Genomic DNA, 17,023 nt, shown 5'->3' with positions numbered 1-17,023 from the left:
AACATCTGAGGGATGATGGGCTAAGTATGCTCTGGTGAGAGGGGTGAGTAAATGCAGATGGATTAGGAAACAACTGGGATGTTGGGGGTCCACAGAGCGGGTCCGATAGGAGCCAGGGAGCGGGAGAATCCGAAGGTGCGATGGATCAGATGGGATTTCGCCTATGAGATCTTACTGTGGGAGACTGTATTCCAGTGTGTTGATTCCTGTTCCTTGGGAAACATGTTTAAAGGAGTTCTGTTCATGAAAATGTGTTATATATTGGAAGGTGCCATAATAAAGTATAGTAGTAGTATTCAAATCCCAGTCACTTCAGTTATACCATTTCAGAACTGCAGTTTGGTTTTCTTTCTTTTTTATTTTAAATTATTGAGTGAACAGTGTATGGCGTTTATTGTGTATTCTTACATCAGTTAAATTCCTAGCAGGAAACAGATGACACACTCAAAGTGAGTAATTGAAGAAAGTTGAATGAAGAGACCGCGTATGGAGGGCTGGCTGGGGTTGGGACACCAAGGAAGGCTATTGTAGCACTAGGGACCTGCCGTGTCTGGAAGGGACTGCCACACACAGTGTGAAGGGACAGCTGTGGCTGTTTGTACAGAAGCTACTGGCAGAGCTGTGGTGCCATGGGGCTGAGACCCCTTCTTTCTGTCCTCCAGTCTCTTGCAAGTATCTCCCAGTGGTCAAGCACAGCTGGAAACCAGTGGGCGAGGGGCCCAGGTGACGAACTTTCCAGCGATCAGCCATCTTGGGTGCAGAGATGGGCAGAATGGAGCGGGGGAGTTCAGAGGGGACAGACAAAGAAGTTCAGTACCTATTAATTTTCAGCCTTTGTTCTGTCTGTAAGAATGTCTGGGTCTTGCACTTTTCTCAGTCATTCTGATTGGAAGAATGCTCAGGAATTGTGCTGGCTGCCTTGAGACCCGCCTCTCTCAGCTTCCAGTGGAACCCTGTGTGGGAGGTGCAGTTTGTGACTAAGAGCTCGGATGGTGACCTTTGGCTGTTTTTCTCTGAATCCTGACTCTGCCCCTTAGTAACCGTGTTACCTTGAGCATTGTTATTACCTTTGCCGTGCCTGTTTCCTCTTCCGTAATGTTCAGGGATTAAGTGGGGTAGCGTGTAACGTGCTCTCCAAGGTACCTGGTATCATGGTTAAAGTCCAGTGATCCCAGTTGTGGCTTGACCAGTGCCATTACTTCCTGCCCTTGCTTCTCTGTAAAGGGCATACTTTACTTTTCCTCTTTTCACACTCATTAAAGGGTTTGTATTATAATTCTCAGTTTACACCCCTCCCCCAGAACTACATCTCTCCCGCAAATGAAGCTCCAGGTCTGCAGAGCCCCCTCTCTCAATTAAACAGGAAGATCAATATTAGGGTACCCTCCCTTGAAGAGAATTCATGTCAGGGGTTCTGCAGTAAAGTGGTACTTACTTCCTGTACAGTGTCAGGAATTAAATGGCGTTTTTAAGAAAGTTACTCCTCTACTCCCCTTCCTCTCTTTGACCCTCCCTCCCAGACAAGCAGGACACCTCCTGAATTTTGCAGATAAGTTGAATTCACTTCTTAAATACAAAATGGGTCAAGTTGTAGGCTAAAATGGACTTAGCTTTGTAACTCCAGAGAAACACATCTTGGAAAGATGTATTGTGGAAGATGTAATAATACTTGTTTTTAAATGCCTTCAGAAGAGCTTCAAGTGTTGTTATATGACTTCTCCTTGAAAGATATAAAATTCTAGAGCCGGGATTTCCACAGTTTGTATTGTCTTACACTGACAAGGCAGCTAGTTAATCAGTTTTAATAGATCTTTGTTCTATGGGTTTTGTTTTGTTTTGTTTTTGTCTTGATAAACTTTTTCACTGTTAACTGTATCTGCCCTTTCTTAGGTATTCTCACTCCAAAAGACAACAAAAGGAGTTTTAAAAAGAGAAAAGGAATGATAAAGAAAAAAACTCAGGTCACTGCCAAATGCCTTAGTGATTTCTGTAGTTTTATCACTTTATAAACGTTGGTTTGCTTTTCTGGCTTATCTGTGGGAAGCTAGTCCATAGCAGAGATTGAAGGACAGTTTTAAGTTTCACTAATTTACTTACTCCGTATTTATCCTAACTTCAAAGTAAATTTTTGTGACGTTATTGAAGAGACAGTAGTGATGCCTTGAAATATATTTGAGTACTGTGAATTAAAAATTCTTTAAAATTTGGGAATACCACAAGATAAAAAAATAAGCTTTTATTAAACTTAAAAACCTCAGAATGTTAGCGTAAAGCATTTTATTAGTTTAAAACATTTTTTAAACTATGAATTTAAACACATTTTTATCGGTCTAAAGGTACTTTAAAATCTCCTGCTGCCACCTTAATAGTCCTGATTTTGAAAAATAATTTTTTTTGAATTGTGAAGTTTAAATTTGTGTAAGACCTTTTCAGTATGAGCATGTCTGTTTATTTTTACACCTGATTTAAAAAACCTTTTCCTTAACCTGTCAACAACTCAGTTGAGCAGCCAGCCTATATTCCTCAGTGTCTTGTCTGACACGAGGATAGCAGTGCAAGGGGAAAGGTATCACAAATCGGCGCCACAAGTCGATAAATAGATACATTTTATTTCTCCCCAGGCTAATTCAATCCAGTTCAGTTAACTCTTTTTCCTCTCTTAAGGACAGATCAAAAAAGGCAGCTGTGAATGACTGGGTTGGTCGTGTGTTTGACACGTCAGTTTGTGAATATAAAGCCGACCACAGGGGACAGGTTCTGCCTTTGGATTTCAGACAATGGCCAGTCCCAGAGCTTTGGCCTCAAGTCCCAGAGCTCTGGCCTCAGATGGCTGCCTGGGCCGCGAGTGTGGGCACGCTCAGGTTACACACAGGTACAATGGCGAAGACCAGGGCTCTCTGCACTCCACACCTCCTTCCCTTCCAGTTGTGACCATTCTTGACAATTCACAGACCATTTGCAGGTTGTCTCTGAGTTTCACTTTCATCCCATAGGCTAATGCCATTGGATTGTACATACTATTAGCTTTGTGATTTTGGTAAAATTTTTGTCCTAAATGTCTTGTTCCTTTAAAACTTTTATTACAATAAGTATAATATGAGCATTTCTATTTCTTAGTCTAATAATGCATTCCTGAGACATGTAATGAGATTTATACAGCTGTAATACTGTTTATTCTTTAAGGATGTGATGGGATCGACGTATTCCGCCAGGCTCCTCTCTCCGTGGAATTCTCCAGGCAAGAATACTGGAGTGGGTTGCCATTCTTTTCTCCAGGGGATCTTCCCAACCCAGGGATCGAATCCTGGTCTCCTGCATTGTAGGCAGACTGTTTAACATCTGAGCCACCAGGGAAACCCCTATGAAACATCTAGTAGCATTTATGAAAGATGAAATTCGTCAGAAGTGACCTGCTGCTCTGTGGATCAGCTCCAGGGGCCTCATCCCCTACATGACTACCCTTCACGGGCTCCCTCCCATCCTGCTGCCTGTGTGCTGGTCTCCTTGGTGTCCTGCAGTAGCAGACAATACAGGGCCTCCCTGTGCTCTTTCTCTGGCTTGCCAAGCCTATCTTTCATGCAGTGTTAAGTCCTACTTTTTCCTGGACTTAGATGCTCCTTGGCTAATTTGCTGCACTAGAATGCCTCCTTCCTCTAGGGGGTCCAAGAATTTAACTCAGGAGTGCTCTCTTCCGCCTGCAGGGGCACATCTCCTGTGTGCTTACTCAAAACATTGTGTGTCTCATGCTTCAAGCCCTGTGTGTTCAGAGCTTCACCGGTGTAGCCAGTGCTCACTAAGTGGATCCATGAGCAGAAAACAGGGCTAGGCCTGTGTCACTTCCACCACTCACCTCCTGTACCACCTCCCAGAAGCTGCCTAACCTCTCTGTGACTCATTTCCTTCTTTTGAAAATGAAGATCATACCTACCTTAAGGGTTATGAAGATGAAATGAGTTAATTTTGGTTAAAGTGCTTATTATTAAACACAGTGTCTGGCACAGTATAAGCGATATGTAAATATTCATTCAATAAATTAATTTACTGAACATGTGCTGTCTGCTAGCCACGGTGCTGAGTGTTTTACCTGGGATCATCTCATTTGATCTTCCCAAGAGTCCTACATGGGACTGTTGCATTCCTCCTGTTAGCATTCCCATTTTACAGATGAGGGAACCCAGACACACTCAAAGGCAAGTGTGTAAAGGGAAAAAGCAGGATTTGAGTTCACACCACCACCTCTCTGCCTGTAACCACTGTGGTGTGCTGTCAGCCCATCAGTTTGTCCTCGAGAGTATCACAGTCGAATGGAGAGAGCCACCGCAGAATGCGTTTCTTGACCTATCAGAGAACAGCACACTGAGATAATGGGCAAGAAGAGAGAGTCCTGAGGTCCCTGATGTTGACCTCCTTGGACCAGAAACCGGGGAGGATGGGAACCACATGTGTTATCAGCTGCTCCCGAGCCACTGTGGGCCTAGGGGTACACATGATGATGTATTTTGGATTTGTTTTTGTTTTTTTCTAAGCCACTTTTTTGTCAGACTTTTGAGGCTTTGCCGGTACAGGGACTCCAGTCTGGGACCGCACAGAACACCATAAAGATAGTGAGGTACTGGGTATGAGAAAATGTGTCAGCCAAACTGGCCTGTAAATGGTGCATCGTTGGTATTTAAAACATGTCTCAATCTTCCCTACCATGTCACCAGGCTCTACTGAGATGCCAAATTTATCCACAGGAGTTCTAGGCAGAAGAGGTCAGCAACCAGTTCTGGTAGCTACTACCACAAACCTTTAGTCATAACAAATGAAACCTTGGATATATGAGAAACTCTCTCAAGGTGGTCATACATGCACACATGCCCTGTGGATTTACAGCTTGGGACATATACTTGTGAAAATAGATATTTTTCCGTGTGAAAATAGATATTTTTCTGTGCCCAGACTTTTCATGCACGCAGTCAAAAGTTTTCAAAGTGAATTTCTTCAAAGGATTCCAGTTACTTGCACAGATAATGAAAAAATAAATAAATATATATATATATATCTTTTACAGTGAAGTCTTTTTGTGGGGGCTGTGGGGATTAAAAACGTTCCTAGGACATTAATGCTTTGTAGAGGTTCTGATGGCTAATAGTCATTAAGTGCTGGGTAAAAATTAAACTTGAATAGCAACGATGAAATATTTACTCAGCAGATGGCTTTGAAGTTTAGCTTCTTTTTGGTTGCAGTCCCCTTCCTAATGGACACGTGTTGAAGAGGAAAATGATTATAACATTCAGCTGTGATGTTTTCATCCTCTGCATGGAAGAAATCCATTTTGTTTTGGTCCATTTGGGTATTTAAATTTTGAAGACCAGCTACTTAGAAATCCATTAATGACAGAAATGGTTCACACAGCTCTGAATTCATTCTCTCCTTGATAGGAAAATGTTTAAAGGTTAATTTTTCTAACACCTATAGGAATAATTGTTTTAAAAGATGGCTTCAACTCTTTTCATTCTACATGCTTCCCACCCTAAATTTATTTAAGTCTCCTTAGTTTTATCTCAGAAGGCCTAAGGTATGTGCATGTGTATTAAATGAATAATAATATTACAAACTTTAATTTTATAAAGTAGCTGACTAGGTAAATTTGCTTATATTTAAACATGTTTAGAAACTACGTATTTAAAGATACAGTTCTTCAATTCTAGTATTAACTGAAGGGTTTTCCCTCAAAGTTTAAAAGTATAGTATGTTGCGTAAATCTTGTTTTTCTTTTACATCCTGGATTAAATGTCAGTCACCCAGGTGGTGTAGGAGTTTAGAAATTGTTGTTGCGGTGCTGGTTGAAATGTTCTGCTTTCATGTTTCCTCCCACATGGACTGTGATAAGCTTTTAACATTTATGCTTGTCTTTTATTGCTCAGTTTTCATGTGAATCCGACAAGTCATGAGGACCTCAGGAAGATTCCGGTAAGTTGTGTCGAGGGTTTGAGAATTACCAAAAACCAAGCCACACGCTGGCTGGCTGTCTGCGGCACATTCTTAAAAAGGCCTCCATCTCCGTGAATCCCTCCGTTACCTACAGATTATGATTTAGCGTAATAATCTGCAGAGAAATAAGAAACACAAAATATACCATAGGGTATGACTTAGGTATGATCTATGGAAGTATAAGCAAACAGTTTTAGTTAAAATTGAAGTTCATTTAGAATATACAGATTTTGTTTGCAGGCTCTTTAAATATGAATAAGAAAGCTATATGTCAAAGTCAGCATTATAATAGTTATGAAATAAGAGCATGTGGAGAAAACTAGCATTTTGTTGTTATTGTTGTGACTAAGATTGAAGGAAAAATAAAACTGCTTGTTAATATTTAACAATAGGGAAAGCTTCCTGGCAAGAGATCCATTTAACCAGGAAAGTGTGTTTGAAAGAACCTGTAGGACATTTACCTTCTAAGTCAGAATGAAACCAAATATGTTAACAGACTTGGTATCGACCTGCTAAATTAACTCGCATATTTTGCAAGGATTATTCAGATATTTTAAGTTCATTTCATTGTTATTTCAAGTTCAGTTTTCCATCTCTGTTCAGAGGTTCAGTAACATCTTCAGTCAATTCTAAATACTATATTAAACCTAGAGAATAAGTTACTTTCTAAAATATGGGCACATGTCTTGGTAGGAAACTACATTCTCACTGAGTAACAGAAATAGAGCCTTTATTCCAAGCGGCTGGTGGTTGCTGTTTGAACCATCTGTCCTTAACGTGTGTGATCCAGATGTATAATAAGAATTTTTCAAAGCAGTAACATATCACAATTTTCTGTGATGTGATAGGCCTAGAAGAAACCATAGTGTTGTGTAAACCACTCTAAACATAGTTGTCTTTAAAATGGTAGGAAACATTATAGAAGCAGAGGACTTTGTACTGTGTTTTCACTGTTTTATGTAAATGATTTGTACGTTTTGATGTTTCATAAATACTCAAGTCTTTATATTATGGCACTCTGGCAAGAAACGTCAGAATATATGAAGTCAGCCTTTGATCAGATAGTAAAATGAATTCTATCAGGCAGTTACTTAATCTCAAACAAAATGCAACATCAAAAAATCGATTGAATGTGCAGCTATTGTTTATTAAGTAACCTTAATTACAACTTCTGTGTGCTTGTAAATGTACTTTTCCAAATCTTGTAATTTATTGCTGCAAAAGCATCCTTAGAATTCTTTAAAGAAATAAAATGTGAAAATTGTTTTAGTTAAGGGATTTAAAGGTGATAAAAGAATCCTTGATGTGTGATTATTTTTCTCTGGAATACTAACTATTCTAAATGACAGTTAAAGGATTACTAGGTGTTGTTAATTTACTGCAAGATACAATTAAGAGGAGAAAGCTCATCCTCCTACTGATCGTTGTTGAAAAAAAGTATTTGAACAAGTTTTATGTTGAAGATTATAAGATGTTTGAAGTAATTTACATTAAGTTCTCCAATAATAGCCATGCACTAAGTTATATTTTTTCCCCCTTCTGGACGTAGTATTTTGTAATTAAGTTTGTATGTCTTACATGCTGGTGCCAACACCTGTCTGTGAAAGCGCAGTGTTTAAACAGGAGCAGTAGCCAGTTGAAAGGGCAGTGTGAGCTCTTTAAGGCCTAATTAAGAACTGAAAGGGAGATGAAGGGAGTAGGACAAAAGATGTGAAAGTAGCTGAGATGATATTCCCAGAGCAAAGTTCCTCATTAGAACAATAATGAGATGATCAGAGAATGCCAAGCCTTCATCTTATCTCTCTCTCTCTCCTCTAGTTGCTTCGGATGTCAGTTAGTACCCCACCAATATTTGGTTACCAGGACAACCTTTCTTTAAATCTTCAGTTATTTTGAGTCTTGATAATTTGCTTTTGTTGAAATTTAAATATTGTAAAAAATATACATTTCCTAGTTTAAGAGGCTAGACTATGAGTAAAGTAAAAATAGATCACTAGTAATTCTCAAAGTCGTTTGCACAACAGTTATTTAAAATTCCAGTTAAAAAGCTTCATGTAGTAATTCTTTTCTCTCACCCAATACCTATTTTCTTATATCTGCGTATGGAAATTTTTAACAGAGGTAAGGTAGTAATAAAAAAGATTGGTTATGAAAGAGGAATAGAGGAGAAAAATTTACATTAAATTTCAATATAAGAAGACATCTTAAAAACATATGTGCCATCTATATGGAGTGCTAGAGGAAAAATATTGAGTACTTAGGAGGCCTGTGTTAAGTTATTTGAGTCTTTACCAGTTTGGAGATTTCTCAATTTTAGCTTTTCCAAAAATAGTATTGAAAGTATCTTTTGAAAAAATAATTTATTTTTATATTTGCCTGAGAGTTCTTAAGCAAAATAATTTTTGAAACTAGAAAATATTTTTTATTTCCTATTGTATGCATTTATCTTTATTTTATTTGGAATTATATAAAAAACAGAAAGATAGTTGTATTTATTGAGTATATTTAGTCAATTAAGAATCTTATGCTTAAAATTAGGTTTACATGATTTTCAAATACAAGATAAATCTGGAGCTAGGCATAAAACTTTTTAATTATTTTATATTATTTTCCAGAACATAGTTTATAGTACATGTGTTTCTAAGATTTTTGTTTTTTTGGCATAGAAACTTGATAAAGAAATTTGGGGTAAAATTTTCACATAAAAGGACAAATGCAAAATTTATTGAAAAGCTCAGAAGTGTATTTCCAAGATGATTGTGAAGAGAAAAATAAGCCAGTTAGTGGATTTGTATATTTCAGATTATGGCTATAAAGTATTAAACAATATTGTGGGATAATAATTGATTATTTTGAGAGATTAAATTTTAGATTGACTTGCATCGTGGCATGATTTAAGCTACTTATGTCAAAATAAAAGAATTTGCTGATATTTTTAATCCCCATTTTAGAGAAATGTTAAAAATTTAGCTACATTCTCTGGTAGTGCTGGTATAGTGTTAAATATAACAATATAAATGATTTTCTAAGTGTATATTATCACTTAATTAATTTGGAGAAATCAGTTCATAAATGTATAATTTGATTAAGAGAGGCTCAATCTGACACTATTAGTATGTTAAATTAAGAAAAAAAGTAAAATAATCAATTGATAATGAATCTCATTTAGTTTAATTTCATTAATCCCTGCAGTTCTCAGAACTGCTATTTTTCAGTAAATGTTGTATTAGAAAAATGAAATCACATTAGTTGGACATTATTTTTTTTTTTTAAATGCAAAAATCACTTTGTAGACCAGGAGATGTTAGAGTTGAAAGGGAACTTGGAGAACGTCTCATTTATGAGAGAAGGAAAAGTGAGACCTATGTGGGTTTCTGTCTCAAATTTGTACAGAATTACTTTGGTTAAAGTAAGAGAGTAGCTTATTTTCAATTAATGTTTTAAATATACTTACCTCTACAGTATTTCTTACCTTTTTTTTTTTTCAGAAACATGCGTAGTGTAATAAATGTCAATAAGAATGTGTTTAGAAAATTATAACTTTTATATCTCTAGACTACTTATGACCAATTAGATAAACTTATAAATATGTGTGTGTATTTACTCTAACAAAAGGTTAATTGCTTTGAAAGAGAAGAAACTACAAAGTAAACCAGCATATCTCCAGAATTGTCCTTTAGTTGTAGTAAAACAATATTTTGAAATGTTTGGGGGACAAAAATAGTACAACTCATAAAGTTGTATCTGTACCAGTTTCTAATGGTAAAATACATTGTTTTTAATATGTTTAACAGAATTTAAACTTACTTCCTTTTAGCATCCTTTCTATTCTGTTAATCTAGTAGAGACTCTTACTAACTTGTGTCTGTACTATTAAGTGGGGACTTCTTAGGTGGCACAGTGTTATCCACCTGCCAATGCAGGGGACTCGAGTTTGATCCCTGGCTTGGGAAGATCCCCTGGGCTAGGAAAATGGCAACCCACTCCAGTATTCTTACCTGGAATATTCCATGGACAGAGAGCCTGGTGGGCTACAGTCCATGGGGTCACAAAGAATCAGACACAAGTGAGGATGCCTGTACCACATACTGTTAAATAACTTTGTAACTAATCATGGCCCCTCCAAATGGTCTTACCCACTGCTATACCATTTTGCTAGAATTTAGCTTTACTCATCTTTCCTCTCTTCCACAACCTTTAGTAGGCTCTGTTTCCCATAGCACTAAGTCTGGTAGCATTAGACATCCTTGATGGCCTGTTTGGAACCCACCATTTCAACCTCTGTCTGTCTCTGTGCCCTGCCCTGAACCTTCTTTCCCAGCCGTACTCTGCTGATCACCTTTATTGACCCCTGGGCCTTGAGCTTTGTTTCCTCCTTTGAACAAGCAGAGCCCACTGCTTGAGATTGCCATATGCATTTGTACCTTCCAGAATCTTTGAAGGTCTAGTGCAAGCTGTGTCTTCTCTAAAACACCTTAGGGATTTTGTGGCTTGGAGAAGTTTTCAGCCCAGAATATTTTTTTGCTTTTATCCTAGCTAGAGAAGGGAGTGTGCTTGGCTAACACAAACATACTGGCATCTGTGCTCTTGCTTATGCCTTTGGTGCAGCACACTCACAGGGCTGGGGGAGAAGGGGATGAAAAGTTACACTTTGACTTTACTGATGAAAACTCTTGGATGCATAGCAAATTAAAATAGATCCTAAAAAATGAATACAAATTTAATTTCTATGACCAAAAAAAAAAAAAAAGACCTATCTATATTTATCAGTCCTGGTTCTCAGTCCTCTGCTGAATAGATTAGATACTGTTAGTCCTTAAGAGCAAGGTCCATTTCCTCAGGATTTTAGTGTATTTTCTTTAAAGCCAAAAGGAAATGTTTGGAAAGAAAGTGATGAACACCAATTCCAGTCATTGAATGTAGTGATAGAAGTATATATAAAATGCCATAAAGATTGCTACTTTACATTTTGCATAATGAAAAATCTCAGTATTACACACTTTAAATAGATGATGATACAGTGCTTTTTGGATGAAATTCCTGAGAAATACTTTCTATTAATATTAGGATGCTTTATAATAAACATTAATCAGTGCCTTTTTGGCTTATGTTTTACCTTTGTGTTAAAAGAATTTTCACCAACAGAATAAGATTAAACAAAATAAGTGAAGTGGCAGACAGTGCAGATATACTAATCTTGTTAGCATGATAGGGGTGGAACTCTGAGTTTCCTGACAACCAGGGCAAAAAGGGAAATAAATTATACAGGTTTTAGTACTGGGAGGAGAAAAATAAACTAGTTTCTCAGAGGAGGAAAAGGTCTATTTGCCTATACGTTAAAATAGTAGTTATCCCATGGAGCTTCTTGCAAGGGTTGCCCATGGATTTATTATTATATACTATTATTACATAATAATATCATTATATAATAGTATATAGTAGTTCTGAACACCAGCCACATTTCATAACCAATATCTGAAGCAGAGTTGATAATGCTGTTTCTTATAACCATCTTCAATAAAGAGGCAAAGGCATAACATTAAACTCTAGTTGGGTGGAAGCAATTCCATGAGAACTAAATGTCCAAAGGTCTAGTTTTCAATAGCTTCTTATATTTCCTACAGTTGATTCCTACAGATCTTTTGGTTTCGTCTTCTTAAATTATATTTATTATAGAACATTTTATTTGTTAATCTAATCTTAAATTATATGGTCATTTATTAACACTAGGATATTTGTACACAGTGTAAAAAATGGTTTTAGAAGAATTTAGAGTTGTAATCAAGGCGTGGGTACATCTGCTCTAGTCCTTTCCTGAGAACTGGCTGCTAATAAGTCGCTTCGGTCGTGTCCGACTCTGTGCGACCCCATAGACGGCAGCGCACCAGGCTCCCCCGTCCCTGGGATTCTCCAGGCAAGAACACTGGAGTGGGTTGCCATTTCCTTCCCCAGTGTATGAAAGTGAAAAGTGAAAGTGAAGTTGCTCAGTCGTGTCTGACTCTTCGAGACCCCATGGACTGCAACCTACCAGGCTCCTCCGTCCATGGGATTTCCCAGTCAAGAGTCCTGGAGTGGGTACCGTTGCCTTCTCCGGAGAACTGGCTAGACACACTGTGAACTGTCGCACGGGTTCTTGCCAAGGATAGGGACGAGGGTTTGAAAAAAGTTGAAGTTCAAAATAGTTCATCATCTGCCCCTGATACTCTATTGAAGTGACCGTCTTCATCCTGTTCTAGGAGAGCAACCCCTTTGACGCCACTGCAGGCTATCGCAGTCTGACCTACGAGGAGGTACTGCAGGAGCTGGTGAAACACAAGGAGCTCCTGAGGAGGAAGGACTCGCACATCCGGGAGCTGGAGGACTACATCGACAACCTCCTGGTCAGGGTGATGGAGGAGACGCCCAGTATTCTCAGAGTGCCCTACGAGCCGTCCAGGAAAGCTGGCAAATTCTCCAATACTTAACAAGCCAGTGGTACTGCATTTATAATCGGGGGCGGGGGCGGGAGGAGGGAAGGAGAAAGGAAGGAAGAAAGAGGACGAAAAATAGAAAAGCTTGGTACTGAAAAAGAGACCACGCTATCAGGTTTCATTATGTACTCTCCTTCATTGTGAAAAATGATTTCACCTGTAAATATTAGCAGGGACTATCAAGAGTGACCTTTGAAGTGAGCTCAATAATTTAAACCTTTAAAGTGAAAATGGGCCAGATTCTCGTGAATAAGCCGTTCCTTAGGATTCACTTAGGTGCTGGTGCTGGCCCACTAATCTCTCTTAGACCTAGAAGTATCTTCAGAAGTACATGACGTATTCCTCAGGAACAGGTTTCTCGTAAAGCAAAATTGAAACTGTGGTTGGTTTCTCAGAAGTCAATTTATAGACATTTAGCTGCAGGAGTACTGATCATTATAAACACTACTAAAAAAAAAAAGGTTTCATATTTTATATACACATGTGTACATGAATATCTAGATGTTCATGTATCTTTGTATGTAAAATACGTGCATATACCTCATATATACGTGTGTTTTTAGAACATTTAAAAACAACTGGTTGCCTCTAAAATTATAGGATACCAATTAGGGTTTCTTAATCTGGAAATATATGTGTGCTCTGTCGATGCAAAACAAATCAGCATTGCTATTAATACTCTAAATGGTTTGTTATAGAGAAGCTGCTTCAAATCACTCTTGACTATATGAACCTTGGTTTCAAAATAAGCTGTTACTATATATTATTCTACCATCAGATCCTTTCTGTTTTTCCAAAGTAATGACCCAAAGTCCCTTTTTAAAGAATGATGTATTTTAGGAAACTTCATTAACTTCACAACAGCATGAGTTTTTTTAATTAGTTTTTTGTCTTAATATCTGAGCTTTGTTTAAGCCTTAAGCAGAAGATAAGCAAATGTGATTTGTTTTGTTGAGATTTTGAATGTCTTTAAAATACTATCAAAGGAAATATTAGGAAGTTATATCTGAAGATAATTTGGGGGGGAGTAGGTGATCATTCTGATGCCTGATAACCCAGAGCAATGAGCAAATTCTAGGAATGATGAATTAGGCTTAGTTTCAAGTTACATAAATAATGGAACAGATGGTTGCATTTGGGTTCTGAACCACAGTAAGATTTACTAAAGGAGGGGTGAGTTCTTAGAACAGATCTTTACTAGGATGACAATTTATACTGTTCCACATACTTAAAACCCTTTAAAAATAAATCAGTTTCACAAAACTGTATGTCAACTTTTTTTAAAGTCTGCTCCCCCAAAATGTTGACCACTTTCATGAATTTTCTTTATATATTTGTACAAAATTAGTCTTTAAAGTGAAAAACAGTGATATAAAAATTTTACTAATCATCTGCTGCTCATTTTTTAACTTTAAAAGTCTGAAATACATACTGTGTAATACTGAAATCTGTTTCTTCTAAAGGAAATTTACAATGAAAAGTTCACCTGTATACGGAGACATGTATTCCCCAATCTTTTACCAAATACATTTTTGTCTAATATTTGTCTCTACTAAGACTTCATTGAGAGTTAAATAACAAAGCACATGTAATTGTTGCTCAGTTTTAATATTTTGAATCAGATAATACTTGGCCAGGTTTATATTCATAAGCTAAAATTCCTTATTATTTGTATTTTTCTGAATTGCTTTAGTTTTCCTATGAGAGCACAAATTTTGAAATTCTGAAAAAAAAAATCCCAAATGTTAATACAAAAAATAATTTTTAATAGGAAAAAGAGAAGGAAAAATAGCTCTTTCCAACTTTTTCCTTCACTTCTAAATTTCTGTAGTAAACCTCACGGTCTGGTGTAAAATTTTATTTTCTCATTTGAGGTCTTAGTAGTTCTTATTTTTTAACATGGTGCCATTTTTAGTTAACATTTGTTAAATGTTGCACAATTCTTAGTTTTAGTATAATTGAGGCTCTTCTTACACTTTTAAAAGTATTAGAATCCATGTGTTTTCAGTATTATGACATTATCTGCAGATATTTTAATATGCTTTGGCCAAATTTACTGTCTATAGAACGACCCATGATACCAGTGTTGTACTGGGGATATGTTTTATGTAAACAAAGCTCATGAAAAAGTATGATTCAGGGACTACTATTTTTTTAATGAGGAAATTCATTTTTAAGGAGAGAATCTTGGCCTGTGTGAAAACTGTTAAGGATTAGACTTATCCTTGGTGAATGATTTGGCTATAACTGCAATATTTTTATCTTTTTTTCTGAGACAAGAACTGTATTGAAAACTGAATCTGCATTTATCACTGCCTGAAATATTCTTTTCTGATGTTTATGAACTTTCTTTCATTCATGACCTAGAGTCAGACTTACTCTGTATTTTCATAATCAATTCGTCAATATAATGAACTAAAAACGAAAAGTAAAAATGAGTTCCTGAGTAAACATGCCAGTGTTTCCTGTGTTTGTGAGTGGAAGTGCAAGTGGAGTAGTATTAATTTCTAGCATTGTAGAAAAAAGGCCAAAAGATCACATTGGTTAATTTTTCCAAACTGTAACTTTTAAGTATTAAAATGGTATGTTTTTTTTAGTAACTTAGACATGGAAATAAAACATATATACTCATTAATGCACAGCACAATAGACTTATAGACAGAGATTACTTCTGCTTTTATGCTTAAAAAAGGCATGCTCAAAAATATTCCACAAAAAAGAGGATTCTTTTTTTAATTGCAGTGTTTGTAATAGTCTCAAACCTGTCTTAAGCTAACACAGTTCTGTTAATGTAATTAAAAATGCCTCTGCTAATATTTTTTAAATAGTGTAGTTATACAACCAGCTCCCCTCCAAATTCTAAAGTTCAGCTTCAAAGTATTGAACATACACTCCTACCACTTAGGCTTCAAGTTCATTTATTGAATACCAGGGAGTAAATCTTAGAATTGTATATAAAATAATGTGTCCCCCATTCACAACTCAATTTTAAGTATTGCTTTTTGCTGCTGTATTCTGCATCGAGCCTAGTTCTGCCATCCTCCCATGAATGTCGTGTTATCCATAGATTATACATAACTATGTCTGTTGCTTTTAACAGCAAATGAAGATTTTGTTGTAATTTTCCAGCTGTGAAAATGTTGCCCTGTATTTAAAGGGGTTTCATGAATGGAAACCTAAAGTAAAACTCAGCTCGTTAGTCACAGACTTGCTTTCTTCTCATCCTTCACCAACTCCTCCACCCTCGTAAGAGTGCTTGTTCTTCAGCAAAGAGAGCTCAAAAAAAAAAAAAAGAAAAAAATTGCTGCCTTTAATATATCTATTAATTGTTACCCTAGAGCTTTTATTTTCTTCTGTAGCTTTTTAGAAAAAGCAGCCTACCCTGGATTTGCAAAACAAGGTGAAACTTTGTGATGTCTGTGTGCTCATATGTCTTATAGATACGGTTGGTGTCCCTCGCGTGTGTAAGTGAAATTCGAAGCATGCTCATTTCCTCGATCTCTTTGAAGTGAAAGGAGAAGGATCGCAGTGCTGCTGGCTCATGATTGTAGATGGAAGGGTCTGTCAGCCCACACCGAAAGCCCCCATTTTCACAGATTTATAACTTTAATAATCCAGATGCACTCATTGGAAGTATTTAATATGCAATAGGTAGCACCTTAACTAATTAATCTGCATATGAAGGGTTTTCTGATGTATTTAATAAGAAGTGTAGAAGCTCTTCAAGCATTAAACTAGAGTTGACATTTTATTTCATTTATTTTCCATGTCAAAAAATCCACTCTTATAATGGAACTGAAGTCTGTAACAAATGATACATTGGGCTTATAATCTTAACTCTTCTAGGTGGTTTGTATTTTGAGGTACAAAAAAATGCTGCAGATCTAGAAATGTATATATTTAGCAGGTATTTGAAAGATACTAGCATTATTTATAACAGGAGTATTACAATTACTAAGGAAAATGCTCTAATAACTTGTATACATTTTTGCAGGTACAAACTGAAAAGTATGTAAACATTACATAATGTGACAGTTGTGTAATTTATGTAATCTGATGCATGAATCAGAATTTTTATATAATATATGATTACTGGTTTATTATAGTTGATTAAAAGTGTTTAATCTTGATCTGGTTGTCATAATTTCTTATTGTAGATAGAACAGCATGAATATGCATTTGTCCATGAGACCTCCTTGTCTTCTAAAAATGCAGTACTTGGATGTCTTATCATTTGATGTGTCGCAGCAAGGATTCTATAATACCTGCAGACTTGTTTCACTATGAAAATGGTTTTGGAAAGTCATTGAGAGAGTGGCTTATACCTCAGCGTGGACACTGTTCAGCAGCCCTTCATAGATAAATACATCATCCCCTCACAGGGACAGAACTTAACAATTTGGTTGAAAATTACATCTTGAGTGTTTGTATAGAATCTGAGACCTGTACGGAGTGCCTTCTCTTTATGCATTATCTCATTATTCTTCACAACAGCCTTCTAAGGTAAGGACTGTACAAGCTTTCAGAGGAAATCGAAGATGATTAACAATATCTACTTCTGGAACGCAACAGTAGAC

At 36.7% G+C, this 17,023-nt stretch overlaps 1 protein-coding gene across 4 annotated transcripts in view; it reads left to right on the top strand.

Moving 5' to 3' along the window:
• Positions 1-16,576, top strand: part of RAB11FIP2 (RAB11 family interacting protein 2) — a 44,091-nt gene extending 27,515 nt beyond the window's left edge. For 3 of the 4 annotated variants that reach the window (XM_086377836.1, XM_086377838.1, XM_086377840.1), the window contains 2 exons: positions 5,910-5,955; positions 12,213-16,576. In XM_086377836.1, coding sequence (XP_086233962.1) covers positions 5,910-5,955; positions 12,213-12,440 — 274 coding nt within the window. In that variant the 3' untranslated portion in view covers positions 12,441-16,576. The remainder of the gene's footprint in view (positions 1-5,909; positions 5,956-12,212) is intronic. The other variant, XM_086377837.1, reaches the window with a different exon arrangement.
• The last annotated feature ends 447 nt before the right edge of the window (positions 16,577-17,023 follow it).

This window comes from Bos grunniens, chromosome 26, assembly GCF_055505025.1.
Source record: "Bos grunniens cultivar Pamir isolate PY7600 chromosome 26, Bosgru_T2T1.0, whole genome shotgun sequence".
Lineage (NCBI taxonomy): Eukaryota > Metazoa > Chordata > Mammalia > Artiodactyla > Bovidae > Bos > Bos grunniens.
This window is presented reverse-complemented; position numbering and strand designations above follow the sequence as displayed.